This window comes from Scomber scombrus, chromosome 1, assembly GCF_963691925.1.
Source record: "Scomber scombrus chromosome 1, fScoSco1.1, whole genome shotgun sequence".
In the NCBI taxonomy this organism is placed as follows: Eukaryota; Metazoa; Chordata; class Actinopteri; order Scombriformes; family Scombridae; genus Scomber; species Scomber scombrus.
In genome coordinates this window covers 1,832,501-1,858,198 of record NC_084970.1, presented here as the reverse complement: position 1 = coordinate 1,858,198, position 25,698 = coordinate 1,832,501, and the positions used below count along the sequence as shown (strand labels likewise).

General features: G+C 39.5%; 1 protein-coding gene across 1 annotated transcript in view; it reads left to right on the top strand.

The window, feature by feature from the left end:
* The window catches only part of il16 (interleukin 16), a 52,651-nt gene that overhangs the window by 23,463 nt on the left and 3,490 nt on the right, over nt 1-25,698 (top strand). Inside the window, exons 8-23 of the mRNA XM_062417674.1 lie at nt 1,175-1,323; nt 4,102-4,212; nt 4,579-4,693; nt 5,508-5,581; nt 8,681-8,930; nt 10,934-11,051; nt 11,407-11,539; nt 13,795-13,882; nt 14,261-14,484; nt 14,616-14,710; nt 16,979-17,120; nt 18,409-18,465; nt 19,662-19,743; nt 20,679-21,799; nt 22,766-22,905; nt 23,150-23,315. Coding sequence (XP_062273658.1) covers nt 1,175-1,323; nt 4,102-4,212; nt 4,579-4,693; nt 5,508-5,581; nt 8,681-8,930; nt 10,934-11,051; nt 11,407-11,539; nt 13,795-13,882; nt 14,261-14,484; nt 14,616-14,710; nt 16,979-17,120; nt 18,409-18,465; nt 19,662-19,743; nt 20,679-21,799; nt 22,766-22,905; nt 23,150-23,315 — 3,065 coding nt within the window. The remainder of the gene's footprint in view (nt 1-1,174; nt 1,324-4,101; nt 4,213-4,578; nt 4,694-5,507; nt 5,582-8,680; nt 8,931-10,933; nt 11,052-11,406; nt 11,540-13,794; nt 13,883-14,260; nt 14,485-14,615; nt 14,711-16,978; nt 17,121-18,408; nt 18,466-19,661; nt 19,744-20,678; nt 21,800-22,765; nt 22,906-23,149; nt 23,316-25,698) is intronic.

Here is a 25,698-nt window from a genome sequence, read left to right as displayed (position 1 = left end):
ATTGTTTCTAATATGATTATTGTCTTCAGGGAGGTGTGAGGGCGGTGTGAGGCCAGGGAGTAATATCCTTTCTGTTCCAGGAAGCCACACCACCAGGGAAATGTGGTATAATTGTGTGAAACACTACTGCTTACAATTCCACCTCTGTGAGACTAGACTGAATGGATTGAAGATGTTATTGTAAGTTACACTAGTTGATATAAAGGCAGATAGTTTGACAACAGTGTTTATTTCGACAGAGAGAAACACTGAAGACCCTTTACATTATAAAGCAGTCCAGTCTATCAGTCCTGTACTACATCCTATCAGCCTGTCCGTCAGCCTATCAGTCTGTTACAGAGTGAAACAGCTTGACAAATACTCAGTGTTTTGTCATACACTATTTGAACTTGAACTGATTTTAAAGCTTCTCAGAGGATGAATCTTCTGACCTCTCAGCCAGCAGCAGGTTGACGTTTTCATCAAACGTCACCACAGCAGTCAGATGGATTGCCCTAAAATGTAGACATACATATCCCACTCAGGATGGATTGTAATAACTGTGATCCTTTACTTCTAGTGCAATCATCAGGTCAACATTTCCATTTATCAAATACTTTGGTTTACGTGTCCAAACACCCAACAAACTAAACACATCCCAATGTAAGCTGCACTTTGTTTTTATGGCTAAGTTCAGTTGAGTGTTGACATGCTAACATGCTAAACTAACTAAAACGTTGCCCATGGTAAACATTGCTACAATGAGCATATCAACATGCTAATGTTAGCATTTAGCTCAATTTAAAACACTACAGCCTCATTGAACATGCATGGCTAAAAACTCTACTGTGTCTTAATTCTGAACCATATACTAATTGTGTACAGTACACAAATAGTATACAGTTTATGTTGTTAGAGTACAAAATAAACACTAACTTGTTTTATAGTCAAGACTGCATTAGTACCCCCAGGGGCCCCTGAGCACTGAAGCTCATGTCCCCCAAATAACTTCAATTTTATTCTGATTGGGTAACGCTGCTGTTGGATAGAAACCTTGTAACTCATATTTTAACACACTGGGACACAGCTTATGTTATACAGATTCTTCAGACACTAGCCTACATATTTATATACTGAAATAGAGAAGTCAGTGTCCCTGATGTTTATTTTCTGACGACACTGTGTTTATAACCAGGTGTTCATCCTTACTGGATTGGGGATCTGGAGAGCATCATCATGAAGACACCAGAGCTGTATTCCAGTCATCCTCATGGAAATGGGAATTTATATGGAAACAGGAAGTCTCTGTCCCAGCAGCTGGAGTTTCCTCTCACTACCACACAGGTATTAGATTTATCTGACATTATAAGAAGAATGCATTAAAGATCACACATGGTTACCTATACATCAGTGGCGGGTGGCCAATAGAGGGCGATAGGGCACCGCCCTCCGTAGTGTTTTTGATTTTGATTTTAAAAATGAAAGAACATTAATCACTTATTTTAAGTAAATTGTGTGTTTAAATTCGCAACAACATATCATATATAAAATATAAATCATAATTTTCGGAGAAAAAATCTCCCTGCTGAGTGGCTGGGGCGACAGTCAGTGCAGCAGCCAGCCAATTACTGACAAGAGATTCGCACATAGCAACAGGAATTTATCCAATCAGCACCGTCGATTCTGATGCCTTAAGGCAAGTTTGCGGCCGCAAGTGAGAGAGTGGGATTTGTCTCTGCCACAAGGGGGCACTGCTGTAACAGTCAACAGCGTTGTGTGTAAAATGTGTAAACCTAATAAGTTATTTGTTTCCAATTTGGTTCTAAACTTGTGTTTGTGCAATATTATTTATGTTTTGTATAAGAATGCCTCAAGTTATTAATATTGGCATTAAATAATTACTATTTCACAGAGCACTGGTATCCAGCCGTTTATGTTCAATTGTTTTGGGATGGTTATTGAAACTGAGTTAATAGGCTATATGCACAGCTCCACTACTTCCTGAACTCAGTACAGCTCCTTTATTTTCCTGTCTTACATTATTGGACAAACTGATTAATCCAGGTTTGTCTGACCATTGTTGTTGTCACTAGTGAGGTCAGACACACCTGGATTAATCAGTTTGTCCAATAATTTACCCCGGTAAGAAGTGAACCATCCTCATAGGACGGAAAACCCAGGGTTAACCCTGAAGTTACCTCGATAAGAGAAAATCCAGCTTCGTAGTACAGGGCTCTGCTCTATGTGTAAAGGGCTTTGAGATGACTTTTGTTGTGATTTGGCGCTATATAGATAAAGATTGATTGATTGATATTCGTTAGCGACATTAGCCGTTAGCCACAGAGCTCCCCATACTTGTTAGCCACATTAGCCGTTAGCAGTGTTGCCAACTTGGCGACTTTCTCGCTAAATCTGGCGACTTTCCAAACCCTCTTAGCAACTTTTTTCCTCAAAAGCGACTAGCGACAAATCTAGCGACTTTTTCTGGTGTTATTGGAGACTTTTCTGGTGTTTTTGAGACTGAAGTGAAAGGACGTATAGCTCTGCAGTTACTGTCCTCAACGAGCAGCGGGTGCTGCCGTGAGCCCCTCCCCCGTCCCAAAGCACGCACAGGCAGTCAGGTTCACAGTAGCCTAGCGCAGCAGACCCAGCTGCAGTGAGAGCAGAGAGACCCACACTACTCCGCGTCCAGACTGCAAATAAATTGCGCAATTCCACCCCACATAACAGTCTTTTGATTAAATGTAATATTCTGACATTTAATAATACAGAACAAAATTGATTTAAATTTTAAAAAACAAACCAATTATCAACATAAGAATATTAATTTGTAGTTCTAAACATATTTAGGTTTTTTTGATGTTATTCCTCTCTCCTACAGCGTCCATTATAATTACACGCAAATCGAAAATTATGCAAATTAGGTGATGACGTCATTTAGCGACTTCTAGCGACTTTTAGGACAGCCAATAGCTACTTTCCTTACTGAAGAGTTGGCAACACTGGCCGTTAGCCACATTAGCTAATGAGCTAGCTACTCTCATAGCTCGTCAACTAAGTGGAAGCTACTGTGTGAGCATGTATTCACACCAAACGGTTTAGTTCAGGACTCACAGTTCAGTTTATCCTCAAACTGAATAACAGTTGTTACATTTACAAAAATAAAAATTTCAACGTCTTATTTTCCAAAGTTTTCATCAATAACACCTGCCGCTCTTCATCTCTTCACATGGCAGCAGAGTTATTGTTAGTTACTTAAAGTTCTACATGAACAGTGAAATATAAACAAACATGACCATTCATTGATAAGCAAGAAAAAAAGCATTTCTGATTGTAGTTCAATTAATTGATATGACTGATATTGCACAGCAATATTTATTTTGCTATTCTATTTATTCTTTATTTTGTGCTTAATGTATAATGTTAAATATACTTTATTAGTTAGGCTACTTGTTTAATAAAGCAGCCTCTGAGTACCTTTGCATAGTCATCAGTGAATAATCCACATCTATTTTCATTCCAGTTTAAATATTTACCATATTGGCCATGGTGAATTTTTCCACTCAATAATCAATGTTGTTGGTTTTAAAAATCCCATATTGGTCGGGCTCTACTCAACAGCTCCCCTCAGCTTTACAGAGCTTTATAGTGACTTTCAGCAAGCTTGATTCCAGATGAAAGTTAATGTTGCTCTGTAACTGCTCGATGTTTGCTGAGTTCAACATATAAACTTAAAATGTTTCTGCTCCCCCTAAGTGGCCAAAAAATCATTTAATGCAGGTTTAGGTAAGATTTTGATCCTTACAGTATTAATTTAAGTAACACAAATGAAAACTTACATCTGTGAACTCAAAATCATCATGTCCTTTACATTATGGACAATTAAACTACTACCAACAGTCTACAGCCATGCTAGTGGTTCTGTGAGGTTGTATGCAGACATCATGGTGCAATGGATGGGGGATCACCAAAGTCCTGTAAAAGATGGTATGTCAATTTATCACGTGTGTGTGTGTGTGTGTGTGTGTGTGTGTGTGTGTGTGTGTGTGTGTGTGTGTGTGTGTGTGTGTGTGTGTGTGTGTGTGTGTGTGTGTGTGCATGTGTGTTCCTGCTCCTCTTCAGCCTATTCACCGCCCGTCACGCTCTCTCAGCTCTGCCCAGCTGGTGCACTCCTGCAGCAATGTACAAGCCTTCATAATCTGTAACATTGTGTTGATGAAGGGCCACGGCAAGGTAGGAAGTACACATCAACACCAAAACTATTCATTTAATTATATGAATTGTCTCTTTTCAGCAAAGGTTGTTGCAGGTCTTTTGTCCCTCTAAAATTTGACAACAGCAGTTTTCTCACAGACCATGATAACAACTGGATAACATCTGTCGACCATGTACAGTACTGTACACTACTGTCTCTGTTAACTCCATCTGCTGCTCTTGTTTAAACTACTTTGAACTTTGACTTTCAGTTAGTTCAATTCTAGTTTTGGTTAACTTCTCTGATCTTTATACTGTGAAAAACACACTAAATTGGTAAACTGTTCCTTTGATTATGATTACGCTTATGATTGTGACTATAAGTGTTGGATGATGTTGTTCCAGGGTCTGGGCTTCAGTATAGTGGGTGGGAGGGACAGCATGTACGGACCAATGGGGATCTATGTCAAGACCATTTTCCCTGGAGGGGCAGCGGCTGCTGATGGAAGACTGCAGGAGGGTGAGGGAAACACACACACACACACACACACACACACACACACACACACACAAACACACACTGAGTAATCTAATCTTTGTCACAGTGAATGAGACTACTGTTACTGTTACACACGAATTTCCAGTTCATTCAAGGAGACGGTCAGATTTCTCAAGACACATAAACAACAAACATATCGAATCCGACAAGAGAAAAGTTTACCTCAAAGTTAACTCTGAGCATATCTTGAGTAGTAAAGACCAGTAATGACAGCAAACCTACACCTGGCTGTTAGAATGTAGTCAGTCAGACAGATTTGATAACATCTGAAATTATCCTTTAAGACTTCTGATTTTTTTGCTGTAGCTAAAATGATGTCATTTATGTAATTAAGCTGTGGCTCAACCACATGTTTAGTGTACATTCACACTGGAAAAAAATACAATATGAAATATATTTGAAGATTTATAGTAAATATACTAAAGCCCAGCAGGGGTAAAGAATTTTTTTTTTTTTTTTTTGCTCACCTCCAGTGGTTGAACTTTTGACTTTTCTGCTGATGTAGAAGTGTACTCCAGTGTGTGTCCTCCCCCCAAGATGTTGGGTGTGTTTACAGGTGAAATAGAACTAATACTTTCAACTAGAGAAGGCAGTGAAGCACAGCTGGTGAACCTGGTGTTAAACCATGCTTATAGTCATATTAAACTTAAAACATATGATTTACTTTCATTCATAAAGATATGGTAAGTGGGAAGCCATAATACTCCATATGAGTTGTGTATATGATATTCTAATGATGTGATCTCTGACTCCCTCTATGTGTCTGTGTATGTAGGTGATGAGATACTGGAGCTGAATGGAGAGTCACTGCATGGTTTGAGTCATGATGAAGCCCTGCACAAGTTCAAAGTAAGGCTGAAAGGGTTGTTCAGGATTTATAATCTTGCATGTCTCTTACATGTGAGATAAATAAATGAAGACTGTAGAATTGGGAATTGTGTATATTTTGTATCAATGGTATAGGTATATTGTAACACATTCTGTAAAGCATCCTGATGAAGGCTCTGTCCTACACATGTTGGTTGAATAAAGACATTTCTCACATCTTGGTTATTTAAAGTCTGTGTAAAGTAAGAATAAATATGTGTTCTGAGTTTGACATACCACAGAAAAGTGTGTTGTTAACCACCCTGCCAAATTTGAATGATTAAAAAAAGGTCAGCGGCTAACTCGGTGGCTAACTCAGCTAACTGGCTAACTGTAGACTGTAGTAGTAGTAGTGTGCGCTGAATGTATATATGGGTCAATGACGTATAAGGATTTTCAACAACTCAATTTTAAATAATAAAAACAAGCATATCTAATGCAGTAGTTCAAACATTCAGAATGTTGTGTACCTGACAATTCATATTACAATTTGAAAGTGATTTTAATGGTGGTTTTTCAAGATTAATTGGCACTGGCCTTAAAAAAAAGTCATTTGGTGCGACCATGATTCATCTTGAAATGTCTTATATAAATAAAAGATCATCATTTACAAAAAATGTTTTAAAAAAATGCAAATACTTTGTTTCCAAACACTTTATATTACTGAAAACTTGTAAAAAAAGATGTGAAGCGTGTTAAGTAAATTAATTTATTTCAAGATGAATCATGGTCGCACCACATGACTTTTTTTATGGCCAGTGCCAATTATTCTTGAAAAATCACTTAATTTCAAATGTATAATATGAATTGTCAGGTACACAACATTCTGAATGTTTGAACTACTGCATTAGATATGCTTGCTTTTATTATTCTACAATTGAGTTGTTCTAAATCCTTATACGTCATTGACCCTTATACCACTACAGCAGCAGGGGCGGGTTTATGCTAATCACCGCCGCGATTTTCAGACCTGCCCACTAAATTCTGAACACAGAAATTTGATTGTGAAGCCTAGCTCCACAAATCAAATCTAAATGGTTGAAATGCTTTTTACACAATTTTTAGAAATACATTTATAAACTATTTAATGTGTTTAGAAGAAAATGTCTGAATTCACTTTACACGATCTTTAAGCACCTGGTTGTCTGGCAGCAATAGTAGCAACAGTGCACTTTTCCTAAAAGCAAAGCAAGTGTCTTGGGTTCCAAGCAAAAAATGTCCACCTGCATAATTTGACTGTAGGATGTACCATCTATGAGTCAGTTAACTTTATAACCATAACTGGAAACTTTTAATTTAGTGTTCAGATGTCTGTCATTTTAAATAATAATGGGTCCTCTTCATTACATAGACAAAAAAGGCAACCTAAGATTATTTTGTCCAGCAATTTATATAAATTGTCCAATGAAATACCAGAATGCCATATTATACAACAATGCCATACAGTACAACAGCTATTCCATCCTGCATGAGACAGATCATATTTAGTTTTTGAGTGTTAGAGATAACTGATATATTCCTCTGATCATTTACACGCTGTACTTTGATGGTTGTTTACTGAAGTGCCTTATTCTGAAAGGCCTTGCTAGTATTTTGTCCACAGTGTAGTAAAAATATTAGAAAATGAACACAGGCTCTTTACTGACAGTTTGCAGTTGAAGCATGGTGAGTCATAAGAGCTTTTTAAAGAATGTAAACAAGTTAAAGTGTTCATTCTTTGCTGGTGAGGTGTTTTATGGCAGTAACAGTTGAAACACTGAAAGCTGTGTGACATATTAGAGCTGTGCTGGCAGGTATAATGGAAGTGATGAAATCAGTTGATGTGTATGTTGAAGGCTAATCACTGCAGTGAGCTTAAGTTTCAGTTAAGTAGAAAGTGCTGAAAACAGTTGATTTAAAGAGTATGAGATGGAAACAGTTGAGTAGTGGTAGAAGAAAAGCTATTTAAGTCAGTTTACATGTAAAGGGTGAAAGCAGAGGATGGTTTAGTTGAGGGTGTCCTGCAGAAACAAACTAACTAAAGTTGTATTTACTGTGTGTCCTTGAGGTCTAACAAATGTATCAAATCCATTTCCTTCCTCTTAAAACATTTGGAAAAAAGATCTTTTCATGAAACGTTTGAATCCAGCGTTGTTTCAATCCATGTAGACTAGCTTGCAGTATTCTTCTTCTCTGACTTTGTTGGAAACGCATTACAGCCACCTGTAGACAGTGTTGAGGAGTAACTAGTTCCATACAACAGCGTTACATGATTTAATGACACAATAAGTGTAATCTGTTACAGTTACTGATGAAAATGTTGATGGATACAAAGGAAGTTAAATCTGAAGTCACACCTTTTTAATATTCAACATGTTACTGAATACATATATTTCTGTTTTTAATTCTTTGAAATCAGTATTTTTTATATTTAGTAAATAAATCATGACGTGGGTTTATTTGGAGCACACATGAGCTTAAATGGAGTCACAGTACCAATAAAGCCCTCTTTATTCATCACATATCTTTATTTTATATTCTATCTACATGAACTAATGAATACATTTTACAATGAGAGATAAATGTTGCTTTATAAGAAATGATCTCTCTTATAAATCATGTCAGTATCCATGAAAAACAGCTGAACACTTACCCTAACAGCTGGAAACATTGGTTAGAACATTAGAAAAGTCATCAAAAAATCATCAAATGTAATAAGTTACATTACTTTGATGAAGTCATTGAAATAGTTACATTACTTATTACATTTTTAATAACCTATTACATTTCCAAAGTTCCCAACCCTGCCTGTAGATTAGTGGAACAGTGTGAAGCCATTGCCAGGACTGAGTATCCTCTGACCCATGTGCATGTGTGTTTATCGCGCTCATGCATGAGACAAACAAACACAGACTATCATCACAGATCATTTGTGGTTAATCAAGTTCCAACAACAGCAAGAGCGGTCAGTAGGGGCCCACAGCTCATTTCATTACAGGATCAACCTCTAGGGCCCCTTAGAGATTAGTCCTGTCCTGGTTATATCAAAGGGTCAAACCTTTTTTTTTAAAGTTTTCTTTTGTGTTTTGAAATGTCTCGCAGCAAATCAAAAAGGGCCTGCTGACGCTGGTGGTGAGGACCAGTCTACGTGTGGGGGCCCTGTGTGGCCAGGCCCAGGTAGCTCAGCTGTGCAGGTCTCGCTCCCTCAGCTCCACCACAGGCATGGCCAGGGTCAGCGCTGACATGGGAGACTACAACTACCTGAACAACACCTGCAGTAACACACTGAGCATCCAGGGACAGCCTGCTAAACCCAGGGACCGCATCATGATGGAAATGATCCTACAGAAAGGTCAGCTATGAAATGACATACAGTGAATTTCATTCTCTTCAATTTAAAATATAAACCTGTAGCAGCTCTACTCACTTAGAATATATATTTCATTTTTTTATGTAAATTTCTTTTACATAAAAAATTACTTAATTCTGTGTACATTTTGATTGCTATGCTCCATCATAGTTACATACATCTAGTCGTGTCTTTCCACTTCAGACACTCTCACCCAGGAGACCCAACTAGGGTCCTGTGTCTAGGAGCCAGTAGTCCATGGCTTAACCCTCCTGATGCACAGCCATCTTGAAGCTTTCACTGCTGCTGTCTTTTCTTTTATGTACACCAGTGATACCCAGGAGGCTGTAGTCTTTTTGCAAATAGCCCCTACTCCTCACTTCAATAAGCATGCACTATACAGGTCACTCCAGTCTGTGGTTCTCCTCCAATAGCTCCGTATATTTCCCCTATTTTCTCTTGCCGGCCTCTCGGGGCACTGTGAACTCCAGTATGACCGCCGGCTTAAGGCAGACTCATGATAGGCCACTCGAAACTTTTGATAAGTGCTGTTTGATATAAATGACAAATTATCGAGAAAAAAAAAAGAAAAAAAAAGCAGCTGGAGAATTTTGTTATGTTTTGTCACACGATGTGATTGGGTAGTCATATCGTGATGAAGATTGTAGTTTACTAGATCTAACTAGTAAACTACGTGGAACTAGATGGAATCAATAAGAAAGTTTAAAAAAAAAACAAAAAAAACTGCATTGCAGAACCAATCCAAAATCTTTAGGGCAGCCCTTCATAGTGGGGTGACGCACAGTTCACTACGGAGGAGAATGGGGGTAGAGTATCAATTTCAAGGCATGTCCTTGACAAAATGCAAGGGGCGTAGGTTTGTTAGTGGCCGTTCTCACTACCATTCTCAAAACTACTAACTACACAATTAGTAGGTGAGGAGATCTCCAATCTCTGACCATCTGGTGTCATAAGATTAGTTTTCACTGAACTACCTTCATGATATTTTGCTCTGTAGCTTTTGATAACTTGTAATATCCTTGTTTAATTAGTTCCAGTCGGGATGATGTAATGTAACTAAGCTGAAGGATAGTGTCTGGTTACCATGGAGATGACTGAAACTTTTTGCCGAAGCATAAATTGAAAACATTGTCTCTTTAAATTCTTTTGAGCAACACTCATCAAAACTGTTGAGTGACCTACCATAAATCAGATTTTAGACGTTTCAGAGAATAGCACAGTTTATTTGTTGTTCCAACCCCACCACCTGACTTGCACGCAGCTCCTAGAGCCCAGGTCTTACTTCTGGACCAGGTCCTGCCTCTCTTTGCTCTTGGCTTTGTTGTAGTGGGTTGTTGGAATGCTTCCTAAACCTGTTTGGCCAACTGCCATGGATCCCACCAACACTCCGATACACAGCCGAGATTCCACCCAGTCCACTGTGCCTTTCACTTCCTTCCAGTTCTCACCTCAGTGTCAGCCTGGGAAACTTTCAGGTTACTGGAATCCCTGTATTCCAACACCTTCTTAGGTCAAGTAACCTTAAACCAGTTTTAGTTACCAAGGACTTGGAACAAATCTGTGGTTAGCCTCTTTAAGCCCAGAAGGATCCATCTGCTTCCTGGGACTGACATTGTTGCTAATGGTTGCTTCCAGGACGCTGTCCACATCATTGTCACATTGGCGGCACTCGTTCCCTCTGCTGGCTGGAGGCCACTTAACCCACAGGTGGTGTTAAGAAAATTAAAAAATAAAAAGAAACTCAAGTAATAAGCAACAGCAGTTGTAAAATACGTTGTCATTTGTCATCATCTTTTATATTGTGTAGACTACATGACTGATGAATCAATAATGAAAACATTGTTAGTTTCAGGGCTAAAACACAGCTAGTTTTTCTCTGTTGTATTTAACTGTAATGCAAAAGCTAAATCTATTTTTAAGAGGAACTATATTCATGAGAAAAACTTGATCATAAGAAAACTTAATATGCATGTCTAATTTTTCAGAGGCTGGTGTCGGTCTGGGCATTGGACTGTGCTGTGTTCCATCTGGTGACGGATGCCCTGGGATTTACATCCATACACTCTCTCCTGGATCTGTAGCACACATGGATGGTAGACTCCGGTAATGGCTGGAAACATGCCAAGATGTTTTAAAACTATTCTAAACTGGAACTAAGAAGCCAAGCATAGGCCAGTTAGATAAAAAAAAAACAAAAAAACGGTAATGTTAGGTACATGTCGATATAATATGTGGACACTACCAATTCATTGATTGTGTATGAATTATCTGAGTTGAACAATGGATTGAATATAGGTAGCAATTTAAAAAAAAAAAAAGAACTCTCACAGTTGACACAGTTCTAAGGAAGCACCAGCTGTATTGGAAACAATCTAAAGTAATATTAAGAGATCTTTGGCTAACGTTTGTCCTCTGTGTTATTTTTTCTTTCGCCTGAACTCTCCTTCCCTACCATTAGGTGTGGGGATGAAATCATGGAGATCAACGACACTGTGGTTTACAACATGGCCCTAAATGACGTCTACACAGTCCTGAGCCAGTGCACACCAGGTCCAGTCCAGGTCATCATCAGTCGACACCCCGACCCAAAAGTATGCCACATCTCCTATTTATTTACTTTAATCAATCAATCAATCAGTCTGTATTTATATAGCGCCAGTGCCAGCACTACACTCACATTTACTGGCAGATTTATGGGCTTACAGAGTAAAGCCATTTGTCCCTCAGCTGTAATGTTGCCTCATGAGTTCAAATGTGGGCCTCTGTGCTGTTGGCATGGACTCTATCCGGCTTCTCACTTGGCGCTCTGGCTTTTGTCCAAACCTGTGTGTAAATGTGAGTATGGTTGTCTTAGTCTGTGTATGCCTCAGCTCATTAAAAGTGGGAAGCTGTTTCCTTTCAGATGTTTTCAGGATATCCTCCCAGTTGATGCTGGGATAGGTTGCAGACCCACTTGTGAAGCTGAAAGTAAAGGTGATTGATGAATGACAGCAACAGGCAGCAACTGCTTGTGATTATGCTCTCTAGCAAGTTATGTAACACCCTTAACACCATTGGTGCAGCTCAGTGGCCATCAGTGAAGGTTTATGGTTGTAGTGGTGATTTAAATAGGTTATAAATGAGGTTTTAAACAAGACTAAGAGTCTACAGACATGCTAGCAGCTCTGTGGGGCCGTACTTACTCGCAGTGGTGCTTTGAGCTGCTAATTAGCAACAAGCACTAACACTTAAGTACAGCTGTGGCTGATGGGAATGTCATTAGTTTTGCAGGTATGTGGTCAAAAGATGACCAAATAACATCAAATATCATCATCTATAAACACAAATTTGAACCTCCATAGTAATGCTAGAAGTAAAGTATTCATCATCTAAAAACATTAGTGTCTATATAAAATGTCAGGGCAATCCATCCAGTTGTTGTTGAAATATTTCAGTTTAGACTAAAGTGACACCATACCTCTAGCTTGGCTAATAACATGTTTTTGAATCTCTGGATATAAATGTCCAGTGTTCTATTACTGAATAGAGTCATCTCCAGATTTAGCATTGCACTACTATAACATTGGTCAGACTCACAATGAACAGTTTTAACAATGGATCAAAATTGATGCAGCAGAAGTACACTCCTTTTCTATTCCACACATGCCAAAATCTGATGCCTATACACACTGCTACTCAACCATTAATAGTTTGATTGATGATTTAGGTGTGTAATGTGCTTTTTCCTAACTCCACAGCGTCATACTCTTTTACTTTTCAAACTTGTACAGACGCTGACATCACTTCACACAGCTCCCTCTGGAGCTCTGGAGGTTTTTGGACTCGCAACCAAAAAAGTCTATGAAGTCTTTCAGATTATTTCTTTTTATTTCTTAAGTTTTAGGTTTACGTTTACAACATGACAAATTACATTTATCATGTATTCACAAGTAAATAAATGTGCACAATTTTAAACTAGTATCAGCCTCGGATTCCACCTAAGAGCAAACGTTTAGAATGTGAACTGTAAGTGAATGTGACCATCTAATAGGCTCTGTCTCTGTCTGAGAAGGAGTCCTCAGTGGAAAGGAAGTCCCTTATTTGCCTTACCTTAACATTCTGCTGTCTTTGACACTGTTTATTTTTTTTCCAGTTTCTTACACTTTATCTAGCATGTGGTTGGTTGTTGGTTTGCCTTTTACCTAAAACACTTTTTCTGTCCTCTGTACCCATCATCTGTGAAGTACCACATGGTTCATTTTAGACCCTGACTCATTCTGTTAACATATGACACTAATCAGGTAGATGTTTTTTTACAACATTTTTTTTTTGGGGGGGGGGGGGGGTTTCTATCAGCTGTTATGTCCTGTTACATAAACCTTGCCTGTTAAAAGATACAGTTTTACATTATTGTATAGTTTTTTTTATCAACAAACATAATAATTTGTCCAATACTTTTTGAATTCCCTACGCTGTCTGTGGCACTCAGTTCCAAGTCCATTGTTTTCTACTGAAGATTCACATATTTAAAAACAGCTCACAAATATACAGTATGCTCTTTAAAAAGGCAGTAATGGTCACTGTAGTTTTAGCAAACGTTACACAAACAGGAGGAAATAGCACTTTTTTTAAAGGATTATTTTCAGTGGTGGATGAGTGCACATTTGGTGCTGTATTGAGTATTTCTGTGTGTGGGGGGATTAGGTTCAAATAAACTACAGTGTGTTTGTCCATGTTAATGAAAGATCTCGTCACCCAGTGCAACAGTGTGACTCGTTGATTTGATATGTATGCGAGTTTCCCTGAGCATCAATATGTTTTCATTCTCAACAACAGCAGCTGATGTTATGCTCTCTGTGTGTCACAGGTATCGGAGCATCAGCTGAATGATGCAATAGCTCAAGCAGTGGAAAACAGCAAACTGAGAAAGGACAAGAGCCAGTGGAGTATCGATGGTACAATATTCCGTTTTTTTCCTTATAGAGCATGCAGTGTTAGGGTTAGGGTTAGGTATCCATAAGGTATCATAAATATGATCAAATGATGCATCATATCAAGATAATGTGTCATCTTTTCATGTTATTCCTCGAAACTGATTCATTTTTTTGTCATATTGGGAACAATATGCTGGTGTACAGTTTATATCTCAGACATTATATATTGTACAAACTCCTGTTTTCAAAATGCTTAATATAGCAGTACAGTTTACTCTATACCTGATGCAGAAGGGTTTTAAAAAACCCTTTTACTCCCATTACATCTATTACTGAGCCGGTACATTAGGATCAGTTCATTTTAATATGATTATAAAGTTGATATTATATTCTCTGCAGGGCTGCGTCGGCTGGACTCATGCTCTCACAGCCGGCAGAGATGCGAGCGGTGTCTGGAGCGGAGTTTCAGTCAGCTGACGGTTCAACGGGCTCAGAAGACCATGACCCGCTCCTGCAGCGACAGCACCAGCAGCCACCACCCCAACCGCTGCCTCACCATGCACAACATCCACAACACACACCACAACCCATCAGCCCGCGTCCACAGCCTGGACACAGCCAAGGTAAGTCATTGTGGAGAGCCTTCTTACCTCTATATCTGTATGTTCCAGTCTGCAGTCAGAATGTTGATGTATGAGTTTCTGTGTGTCCTCTTTTGATGTCTCACAGTTTGTGTCTGATCTGTCCCCTGCAGTCTCTGACAGAGACATGGTCTGAAAACAGACTGTCAGTACCTGTGTATCCTGATGACGACTATAACGTTCCATACAATTCTACTGCTGCCAACCTGTCCACTCAGCAGGCTCTGGATCTGGCCTTCAGGAGCAACAAGGTACCTCATCCTCTAATGACACAGTACAAACTCACATGGAGTGGCAGGTAACTCATTCATTGGACAGTTTTATGATGTCATACTCCATTAGCCCTACATGGATCCATGTGAGGAATTTAAATGAACGTGTTTATTTTCAATTAATCAATCTTTATTTATATAGCGCCAAATAACAACAAAAGTCATCTCAAGGCACTTTACACATAGAGCAGGTCTAGACTACGTACTATTTAAGTTTAATTTAAAGAGACGAGGAGAGTGGCAAGGAAAAACTCCCTTTTAACGGTAAGAAACCTCATATAAATATTAATGCTACAACCAGACAGAGATTGAGGAGAACTGTTCCACAGCTCCATGTTATCACTCATGTGTTCCTTAATGCTGCAGACATTCAGTTTAACCTCATCCTTAATATGCTAAGATGGGCTGTGATCTGGTTCTAACTTTTTTATTTATTCATACAGTTTGCAACATTACAATAATTGCATCCATTTTAATAATTATATTCAACATTAATATCACAAACTTATACACTACACGTACCTTACCTACAGAACACACCCCTCTCTCCTCCCTCCCGTATCCCCCCCTCCTTATGGAGCACACAGTTAATAGTAAGAAGTTTATAGCATAAAAATAAAAATAAAAAATGGAATAGGCCAAAGTGATGATCAGGATAACTAACTGGACATACAGAGTTACCATAGATGAGAGACTCAAAAGTCATGACAGTAGTTTTTTAACATCCTCTGCGGCTTTTTTCCACATCTCCAACGTTCTTAGCTTAGCATTATTAATACGAGCTGATGACCACTCCAGGTAGATCATCTCGAGAAGAACTTGTAGCCAATGTTTTATTGATAACCGGTGCGGTGGAAACCACCTCATAATAATGACTTTCTTTGCTGCAGTCATGCCAGCCAACCAGATTTTATATTCTATCTCAGCGATCTTGAGCCTGGAGTCATCATTTAAGAGATGAAGTGCAGGTTCCAGTGGGAGCTTCCTCCCTAACAGATCGGACACCCTATCCACAACTTTAACCCAAAATCTTTGTACATCTGGACACTCCCATAAGACATGCATCAATGTACCCATAATACCGTGACTGCAGAATGTACAGTAGGGATTGGGCGCTAAACCCAACAGATGTCTTTTACGTGGTGTTGAATAAGTCCTGTGGAAGGTTTTGTAATGGATTAACTAGTGATTTGAGTTTTTAGAAGACCCAAATACATTTTTCCACACCACCTCCCAATCAATGGTCTCTGTTCCTAGAGGTATATCTGCCTCCCGGGTAATTCTGTAGGGGTGTATGAAATGAGATTGCTATAAATGAAGGAGACTGTTTTCTTTCGGGGCACTCTTTCCATGAGAGATACTACAGGGTGAGTCCTCAATTCAGACTCCCAGGGAACCATGAGTGTGTATGTTTCCAAGTTAATACAAACAAATGTACACAACTTAAAGCAATTAAGTACTAGAAAAAAAGCTGTCCAGAGTTAAAATATGATTCAGCATAAAGTTGCAATAGTCTGAAACTAAATCATAACAAGGGTTATTTTGAAGTCCAGACACAAGTCTTCAAAAGCAGCTGACAAGTTGTTCTGTTACTGTCTAAGGTATCTGCAATGCTGACAGAGAAACTTCAATAACACACAATTTAAACATGTTACTTTTTGGGATGTTTTTCTGTTTTTGCAACATTCTTTATAATCTGCAGTGATTTAATCCTTCCATCTAACGTTAAATCAATCAATCAATCTTTATTTAGAATGCACCAAATCGCAACAAAAGTCATCTCAAGGCACTTTACACATAGAGCAGGTGTAGACCGTACTCTTTCATTTAAAGAGACCAAACTCCCCAAATGAGCAGCACTTGGTAACAGTGGCAAGAAAAAACTCCCTTTTTAAAGGGGAAGAAACAGGACTCTAAGTGGGTGGTCATCTGCCTTGACCGGTTGGAGTTGATGGAGAGAGAGAGAAAGAGCAAGAGAGAGAGACGGAAAAGGAGAAGAAGAGAAGAGAAATGCAGATTTAGTTAACACCGTTGATATCTTTTTAATAGAGGCTTGTGTGTGTGTGTGTGTGTGTGTGTGTGTGTGTGTGTGTGTGTGTGTGTGTGTGTGTGTGTGTGTGTGTGTGTGTGTGTGTGTGTGTGTGTGTGTGTGTGCGTGTGTGTGTGCGTGTGTGTGTGTGTGTGTGTGTGCAGTCCACCTCCAGTCTTCGTGCTGCTCCTCGTCGGTACTGCTGGCGTCAGGATGTGACCAGTGAGGAGGGTTATAATGGAGACTCCAGTGGCTCCAGCAGAGGATCTCCAGTCAGAGAGGATGGACTGGAGCCGTCATCACACTCCAGCTGCCAGGTACAGCTGCTCAGCTACTATACCACAGACACAATGATTGTTACACAAGCTGTAAAAAAAAAAAACACACTTGGGCCACTTCTTGCACATTTTCTTCTTTAAAAAAAAAAAAAACTGCTCTTAATGAAAGAAAGTTGAAGCACTGATATTTTGTTCTATGCACAAATTAATAGAAAAAATACTCTTCAGGTTGCAATACAGCCACTTTCATCCACATGATCTACTATCATATCTTACACAACATGAGTTATTTTACCCGTAAACTTCATAAAGTGCAGACGTGGTCATTTTTTTCTGTATATAAATAGTTATCTTTACTTGTAGATTTTCTCATCAAAACACAAGCAGATTTTACTGTTAGTCACACTAACAGTAAAATATTCATTCTATTTGTTTACATGGGCTGTAACCTATTGAATAAGTCTTTTAAAAAGAAAGGTAACATCCCCTGAAAGTCTTCTCTTTGCTGACCTCCACCCCAGACATCACTGTTGGGTGTAGTTACAAAGGCAACACAGTACATTTCTGAACCACACACAGCTCCACCCATCAGTGATGCTGCATGTGGTCAGCTGTGATCTCCAGAGAGGGCAGCAAAACACTGCTGTTCATTTCCTCTTTAAACCCAAACTCAGTCACACCTGACTGCTTCTGTCAAATCTGAGACCTGAATTCAACACCACACCGTGCTGTCTCTCTTGCTCTGGGCAACACATGACATTAAAGATGCAGGCAGAGCAGCAACTCACCATTATTTTCATTATCGGTTAATTTGTCAGTTTATATCTCGATTAATTGATTTGTTATTTGGTCTATAAAATGGTGAAAATTTGGTGTTTTCCTGAAGCTCATGATATACAGTCTGCTGTCATAGAGGACTAAACACCAGAAACCTTTGAGAGAATTGAGACATTTCTTTCTTTAAAAAAAATGATTCAAATCAATGAATCTACCATCAAAATAGTTGGTGATTAATATACCACTACTGCAGCTTATTCTGTTGTTCTGTAGAGTATTGACCTTCCTCTGTCTAAGAACTGCAGCTCAGATTAACCTTTTTTTGGTTATTAAACAAGTTCACTTCCTGTTTAAGTATGTAGGCAGCTTAATCTGCATCTCAGGCTGTGTTTTTCACTTCCACTTTAAGTTCCTTCTCTATTACACATAAGAAGAGACGGAGGAGGGACTTCTACCTACCTGCTGTCTCCAAGTACCAGTCATGCTTGCACTAACCATGTTTCTCTCAGTGTTAACACCTAACAGTCTCCTTTCCTTCCACTGCCTGCAGTTCTTCAGCAGTATATACAAGGCCTTGAGAAAGACCCTGAGGTTACTCTTAAGGAACGTATGTGAAGTGATGTGTGCTTTCAGTGTGTTGCTAGTGAAAGCATGCTGCCTGCCGTCTGCTTTTTATGACACATCAGAGAGAATGAGGTGATGGTTTTCATCACAGTTCGACTTTTCTTTGGGTGTTTTTGGTGCCACTTTTTAATAAGAGCCCTTTATTTATAGAGAGTTTATAAGTTGTAATGGTTAATGGATCTTTTAATGATGCTTTAGATAAGTTAAAAGCCAACTTAGAAAACATTTACGTCAGCAGACTTAATGAGTTATTGTGAGAGCAGCTGACTCAAAACTTCTTAATAATGGCTCATTTCTGGTTAAGTTGGTAAGGCATTAGTTTTAATTCATAACGGGTACTTAAACAGAAAGAGGTACTGCTTCTTTTTTTTTTTTTTTTTAAACCAACATTTATTTTATTGTGTGTCCACTTTCAGACTTTTATTTTTACTATATGGCTACAAGAATACAGACACACACTTTTTAAACTTTTTATCCGGGCCTTTAATTCATATGAGGGCAAATCTTAATGCATGCCGTGAGATTTTAGACCACAGTGAGTTTCCATCTTTATGCTCTGCAGTTTTTGGAAGGCTCCTTCCTGTTTCAGCATGACAGCATTCTAATGCTGCTGGGAGCAAATCTAATGGCAGCAAATCTGTGTAGCAACACACAGGCTGAAAGCAGAAGAGTGTGGACTCTTACATCTGCAGAATATTGCCCACAGTGTTGAGCTGTGTCACATATAATGAATGAATATAATAATGTTCAGGTGTCTGTATACTTTTTGCCACGTATTGTATGTGTATGATATATGTGTGTGTGTGCGTGTGTGTGTGTGTGTGTGTGTGTGTGTGTGTGTGTGTGTGTTCGTGTGTGTGTGTGTCAAAAGCCTTGAAAACCCTTTAAGCCATCATAGGAATTTAGTCCATATCACAATTCCCAACCTATATTGGTGTTTGCCAGCCTGCTTATTATGCATCATGCATGCTTTTTGTGTGTGTGCATGCCAGTGTGTACATGTATGCCCTGTGCTTGTTGCTGGTTAGGTCATGGGCTTCTCACTGACTGAATTAAAGGTTGTTAACACAGCAGCAGTGGTGAGGAGTGTTTGAGCGGAAGGAGGGTACACGATTGCACCTCTGTGTGGTTGCTGCGAAAGAAGCTGTCGTGACACAATACTTCCTGTTTGTGTAGCAGGAAGCAGAACGAATAAGAGAACAGTCAGTGGGGAGCAGAGAAGATTTCCCTGCAGCCTGCAGAGAGGACAGACTACACACAGGTAGGAACACCTTCCATTCAAACACCTGAATGCTACTTGAGAAGCAGCTGGTTAATGAGACAATTATTCCAGATATGTAAAGTAACAGGAAGCTGAACCTGTTGTGTGGTCATTAGGGTTCAAGTGGAATCTAACTGAAGTTGCATTTCCTGTTTCAAACTGTTTTTTTTATGTGTCAGTCAATTTTACTCAATGAATATGTGATGATGGCCCTCAGATGAGACTGCATCAGTGTTCCCTGCAACGCTGCCAGCTTTACATCAGAGGTTCGATTTTAAAAGTTAAAATTGAGTTAATTGGTTTCAGTTGCAATTTTACTACTTGTGTATATATAATGTAAAGCTGGACATAGTGAGGTGTGGCTGATGTTAAGACAGACTCGAGGTGTTAGGACAGTGCCTTGTGTGGTGGTGTGCTGCGACTGAATGTGTGAATGAGAACCACAAACAGTTCTGCGCAATTGCATTTAAATGATTGAGTACCTCAATTCAAACTGTAACATTTCAGTTTCAGACAGTTGACAGATTAATATGATCATACAGTATTGTAATATATATTCAGCATCTATGTTTATTGTACAAACACGTGTCAAACATTTGAATGTAAGCCACGGTTGCTAACTGTGCTGTTTGGTGCTGGGCAGCTAGTCTATAGTGAATTTATCAGAGCTTTTTCACTGAGAACAGACAGAAAACAACGAGCTAAATGATGCTAAAATGCTCCACAGAGCTGAGAGGAGCTACAGAGTTGATGATAATTCTCTCTGGGTTCCTCACTCTATAGAACATAGATATACAGCACCAGTCCCACGTTGGGACACACCTTCCCATTCACTTAAATGAATGTCCAAACTTTATAATGGTACTATATATGTATAGATACATGGACTCAACATGTTTGACCATATCCAACTTCTCTCCTCTGTGTGGTGACAGGTGAGTCATCAGCTGCACTCTGCTCACAACCAAAGAGAGGAGCTCTGAGGAGGCAGGCACGGATCGAACAGCATAACCAAGAACAGCTTCAGGATCCCTGGGTCCGCCTTTCAGACGGCTCCCCCGAAGAGCCACCTAAGGTCCACCACAACCATCACCAACATCTCCACCTGCACCGCACACAGCCTGCCGCCATGGCTGATGAAGAGAACACCCCCGAGCTCAACAGCACCGCCACAGATGTGATTTCAGATCCTCCGTCTGATCTGACCCATGACACCCAATGTGAGACCCCCCCAGAAGCGAAGAAGGGGCCCCCGGTAGCACCCAAGCCTGCCTGGTTTCGCCAGAGTCTGAAAAAACTTCGGAATGATCAGGACCATAAGAAGACAGCTAAACCTGCAGAGCAGAGGTCCAGTGTGGGCAGAAACTTTGGAATCAAATCTGCCTCGTCTGGAGGGAACCTGTCCATCAAACAGAAGATCCACTCATTTGAGACTTTTTCCACTCCAGAAAGTACAGAGAAGGGGGACAACAGAAGGCCTGTTGCCCCCTCCACTTCCCTTCCTGTGGTGGAGAAGGAGTCCAGGAATCACACCTCCCTACCTGCAGAGTATGGGAAGAGCAAAAATGAAATGCCCAAAGAGATCCAAGCAAGCCAGTCTGCATCTGCTGGAGAGACAGACAGCACACCTGCTGTCACCTGCTCCTCTCCTCAAGCTTCTTCTCAAACAACAGCCACCTTCTCTGAAGCTGAACCATCCACCAAATCCCAAGGAGATCCCCCACCTTCTGACACCACCAGCCCTGATCCACAGTCAGAGATGAATGATTCTCATTCAGCTCCAGTCCACAATGACATAAATATCTCACCGTCTAAACAGGAACCTGAGCAAGAAAGCAGCTCCACAGAGTCCAAGGTCTTACCCTGCGCTGGTCTCACCTCTGTGACATCCAATCAGGCTGAAGGGGAAAGTCCTTCAGAGGCGACAGAAGATGGAACAGAAGGGGATGGAAGCCAGAGCCAAGAAAAACTGCTCAGTCCCACCCCAACTGCTCCTTCTTCCACAGGAGGCCTGGAGGGGGAAACTTTAGAAAAAATCCTTGCCTTCAGTAATCAGGTATTTGTACTAACTATGAAAATACACTTACAATATATTTAAGTATATATTAAACACAATCATGCATGACTGCCTGTCTTAGTTGATATGGTACTTTAGTGGTGTAAATTCTAATAATATAGCCAATAGTTACCTGAAATGCAGTGGAACTGGGGGCGGGGGGGTCCAGGCCTGGGTTTAGGGTCTAGTGGAGTGTAGATTTTCAGATGATTCACTGGGAGACACTTAAATAAACCATGACAAGGTATCTGGATAAAAAGATGTCTGGTAATGACAGTTGGTAGGTGTCCCACTGATTTCTACAGATCCACACATATACACAGATCCACACATATACACAGATCCACACATATACACAGATCCACAGCTCTACATTCTGCACATTTGAAACTGAAGAAGGTGAAGAGTTTTCACAACACACTTTCTACATGCTGCAACACTTTCTGTTCATGACTTTCAACACAGTGTAATTATCAGCTGTAACACGTATACAGTATTTTGACACATTACACGGCGGGCAACATGATCTCTTTATCTATGTGCATTCATTTACCTAAAATGTGTTCATTCACAGGATTCAGTTTTACTAAAGTCCCCAGAGGTTACACCCCTCTGGGAGCTGATGTAGATTAGGTGACTGCATGTGCATTTGAATGTCTGCTCAGGCTGTATGCTGTCGTTTTGCTGTTGAATGTTTTCAGTATTTATGTGTTCATTTCATTGATTCATTGTTTAATAGTATTCTTATTAGATCAGTCCAGACTGAAATATCTCGACTAATACTTGATGGATTGTCATAAAAATTTCAGCAAACATAGCAGCAGACAAATGTAAAAGTTCATTTTTGAAATCATTTGTTATATTCATAAACTGTGACTTATTGTATCCTTGATGTTTCTGAGGATATTTTTTAAATGTCCTCTTTTTAAATGTATTATTCTATTTGAATGTGTTGTTTTGTTGCAGGTATCACAAGCATTGATGCGCTCCCTGCCCACGTCCTCCAGCCACGGTAACCCTCGGCCCAAACACACCTCCGCTGTGGATGATAACAACCCTCAGGACTGTGACTCCGCCCTGGACACTGACAGAGCATTCTCTGTCAGGTAAGACTTCCACACAGATGCACATAGAAATGAATGTGATCTATTCTACCAGCAGAAGTATCTGCTTTATATTCATCAGGAAGTGGAGGTTGAAGTTGAAAAAAAAAAATTGCTTCCTGTTTTATCAGAGAAGCAGTTAACGACTTCTTGTGGTTAAAACAGGCAGAGTAAAGTGTGGGGATGTACTGATGATCACATGTGTATAATGACATTAAATCCTCATCTTTCCTCTCTTTAAACACAGCCTGGCCACACTGAGGGAGTGTACCATTGAGCGAGGGGAGGGGGGGGCTCACGACGACGCAGCAGGCACCTCTACTTGCGCTCACTCCGTCATCTCAGCCATCCCGTCAGAGGAAATACAGAGGATGATCCAGGAAGTTAAAGATCTGGATGAAGACACACTAAAGGTAAAATAAATTAAAATGTTTTTAAAAAACTCACCAGCTTTATTCTAGTTTGACCAAATCAACACATTTTTCTAAACAAGATATAAAACCATGGAGATTATGATCATCACTAGCACTCAACAATGATGAAAAAACACAATATCACATTCTCAGCTTGTATTTAAACAGTAGTTAGATGTTAATTAAATAGTAATGTACAAGAATCCAATTTAAAATGTTATTTTACAGTCAGAGAAGCATTAAGATTATATTTTAATTCAGCGCTGCAGTCAGAATTCATCCCAACAATACCCACCCCCCACCAGGGTCGCTGGTTCAATTCCCCGGACCGGCATGACAAATCTGGGTGGGGAAAGTGAAGAAGCAGCACTTGCCCCTCCCTCATTACCACCACTGAGGTGCCTTTGAGCAAGGCCCTTTACCCCACCTGCTCCAGTGGAGCTGCTCAGTGGCCAGCAGATCAGACTGTGGTTGCACTGGGCAGCTTCCAGGTGTGAATGTGTGGAACTGTGTGGATGTGATCAGGACATTGCATATAAAATATCCACCAGCTGTTAGTTTTTATTGTAGGGTGTGACTTTCTTTGGTGGCTCTGTATGAAACTAAAATGAACAGGCAGGGCAGCTTTATTATAGAGCTCATTTCATTACATGGAAACTCATTGTGGTTTACATCTAAAAACACATAAAAATATCAAGCGCATGTGAGAGGAGATATAAAAGATTATAAAAATAATAGAAAGAAACAAAATATATTTATATATACAATACCACAATATCCACACGCACACACACGCACACACACACACACACACACACACACAGAGGCCTGAGAGCTCTGTTGCATGTTTAGTCAGAGTAACGTTATGATTATCTTGTATCAGCTGAATTCTATTACTGAAGTCTTTCTATTAAACGTTTAGATTCTTCAGTGAAAAGAGCATTGCTGTAATATAGTGTTCAAATCAGGTTTATGCATTCATTCTCTCTATAATGAATGTACACTCATTTCTTAGAATTAGCGATATGAATCTTTTTTTACTTTTGATATATTTCTCTGGTGATAGAATGATGATCTTGTAATATTTGTAATATAAATTGAGATGGGCGTCCAGGTTTCAGACCTGCTCACTGACTTAAAGTATGAGTTGATTTGGGTTTGCAGTCAGAGCGAGGTCGCCTTGTGTTTGTGCACATTACACACACACACATAAATAATATACAACATGTTTTAATTGGTGATCTTCAGAGGTGGTTTTGAACTTTGAACAGAGGCAGGCTAGCTGTTTCCCCCTGCTTCCAGTCTTTATGCTAAGCTAAGCTAATTTAATTGTGTCCTGACTCTAGCTCCATACTTTACACACAATGACTATGGGTTAGGGTTAGGGTCCATCTGAAAATTTCACTCTAAAACAGGAAATCAATAAGTGTGTTGTTAATTATATTGAACCTTTTATCTCTTTATATCTCATAATTAAAATGCATACCCATAATCCAGGTCACAAATGTTTTCATCAGTTCATAGAAAGATGATTGATGGATCACAGTCACCATATTGATCTGGTTACAGCAGTGTGTGTGTGGGTGTAAATCCTCTGCCACCTGCTGGTAGAGGACAGTCTGGACATCTACTGAATCTATAGGTAATCCAAAAGGCCTTCAAGAAATAGTAGACACTAATATTTAACAGAGCTCCTGTGTTATGTACACGCTATACTGTCAGTTAGCTCAGGGGTTTATAATTGTGTGTGTGTGTGTGTGTGTGTGTGTGTGTGTGTGTGTGTGGCCTGAGGGAAAGCGTCACGTCTCCAGGTCAAATGGAAATCTCAGTTACAAGTCAAATATGTGACCATGTGGGAGCCATCATGTGCTCAACATCTGCTGTGTATTAAGTATCACACTGCGCTCCTTCTGTGAATACAGATGATGTGAAATCACACAGAGCCTCAGTGAAAAGATGAGTGCACTGTACTGTACACACTGCAAGGACACACATTCTAAAACTATCTCCAGGTGCTTCATACCGTCAATGTTCCACACTTCCTGTGAGGTCATATTTTAGATTGAGTCTGTTTGACCCCCTTTCCTGTCAATTATAGACTACTCTACCTAAAAATGTTAGAGATATGGGCTCTGTGAACATGTTTCAATTTAAATGTTTAATCTGGCTTTTATTACGTGTATTTTTTAACTAAATTTGACTAAATGAATATTTGTCTAATTAAAATTGTATTTATTTGCAGTTTTTAAAAATTGTTTTTATGTAAAAGACTTGGAGCTAAATCCCTTATATGAAAAGTGCTCTATACATGTATTATTTTACTTACTTACTTACTTATTTACTCCCCTGATCACACAGAGAATAAATGAACTAACTGTTTCAT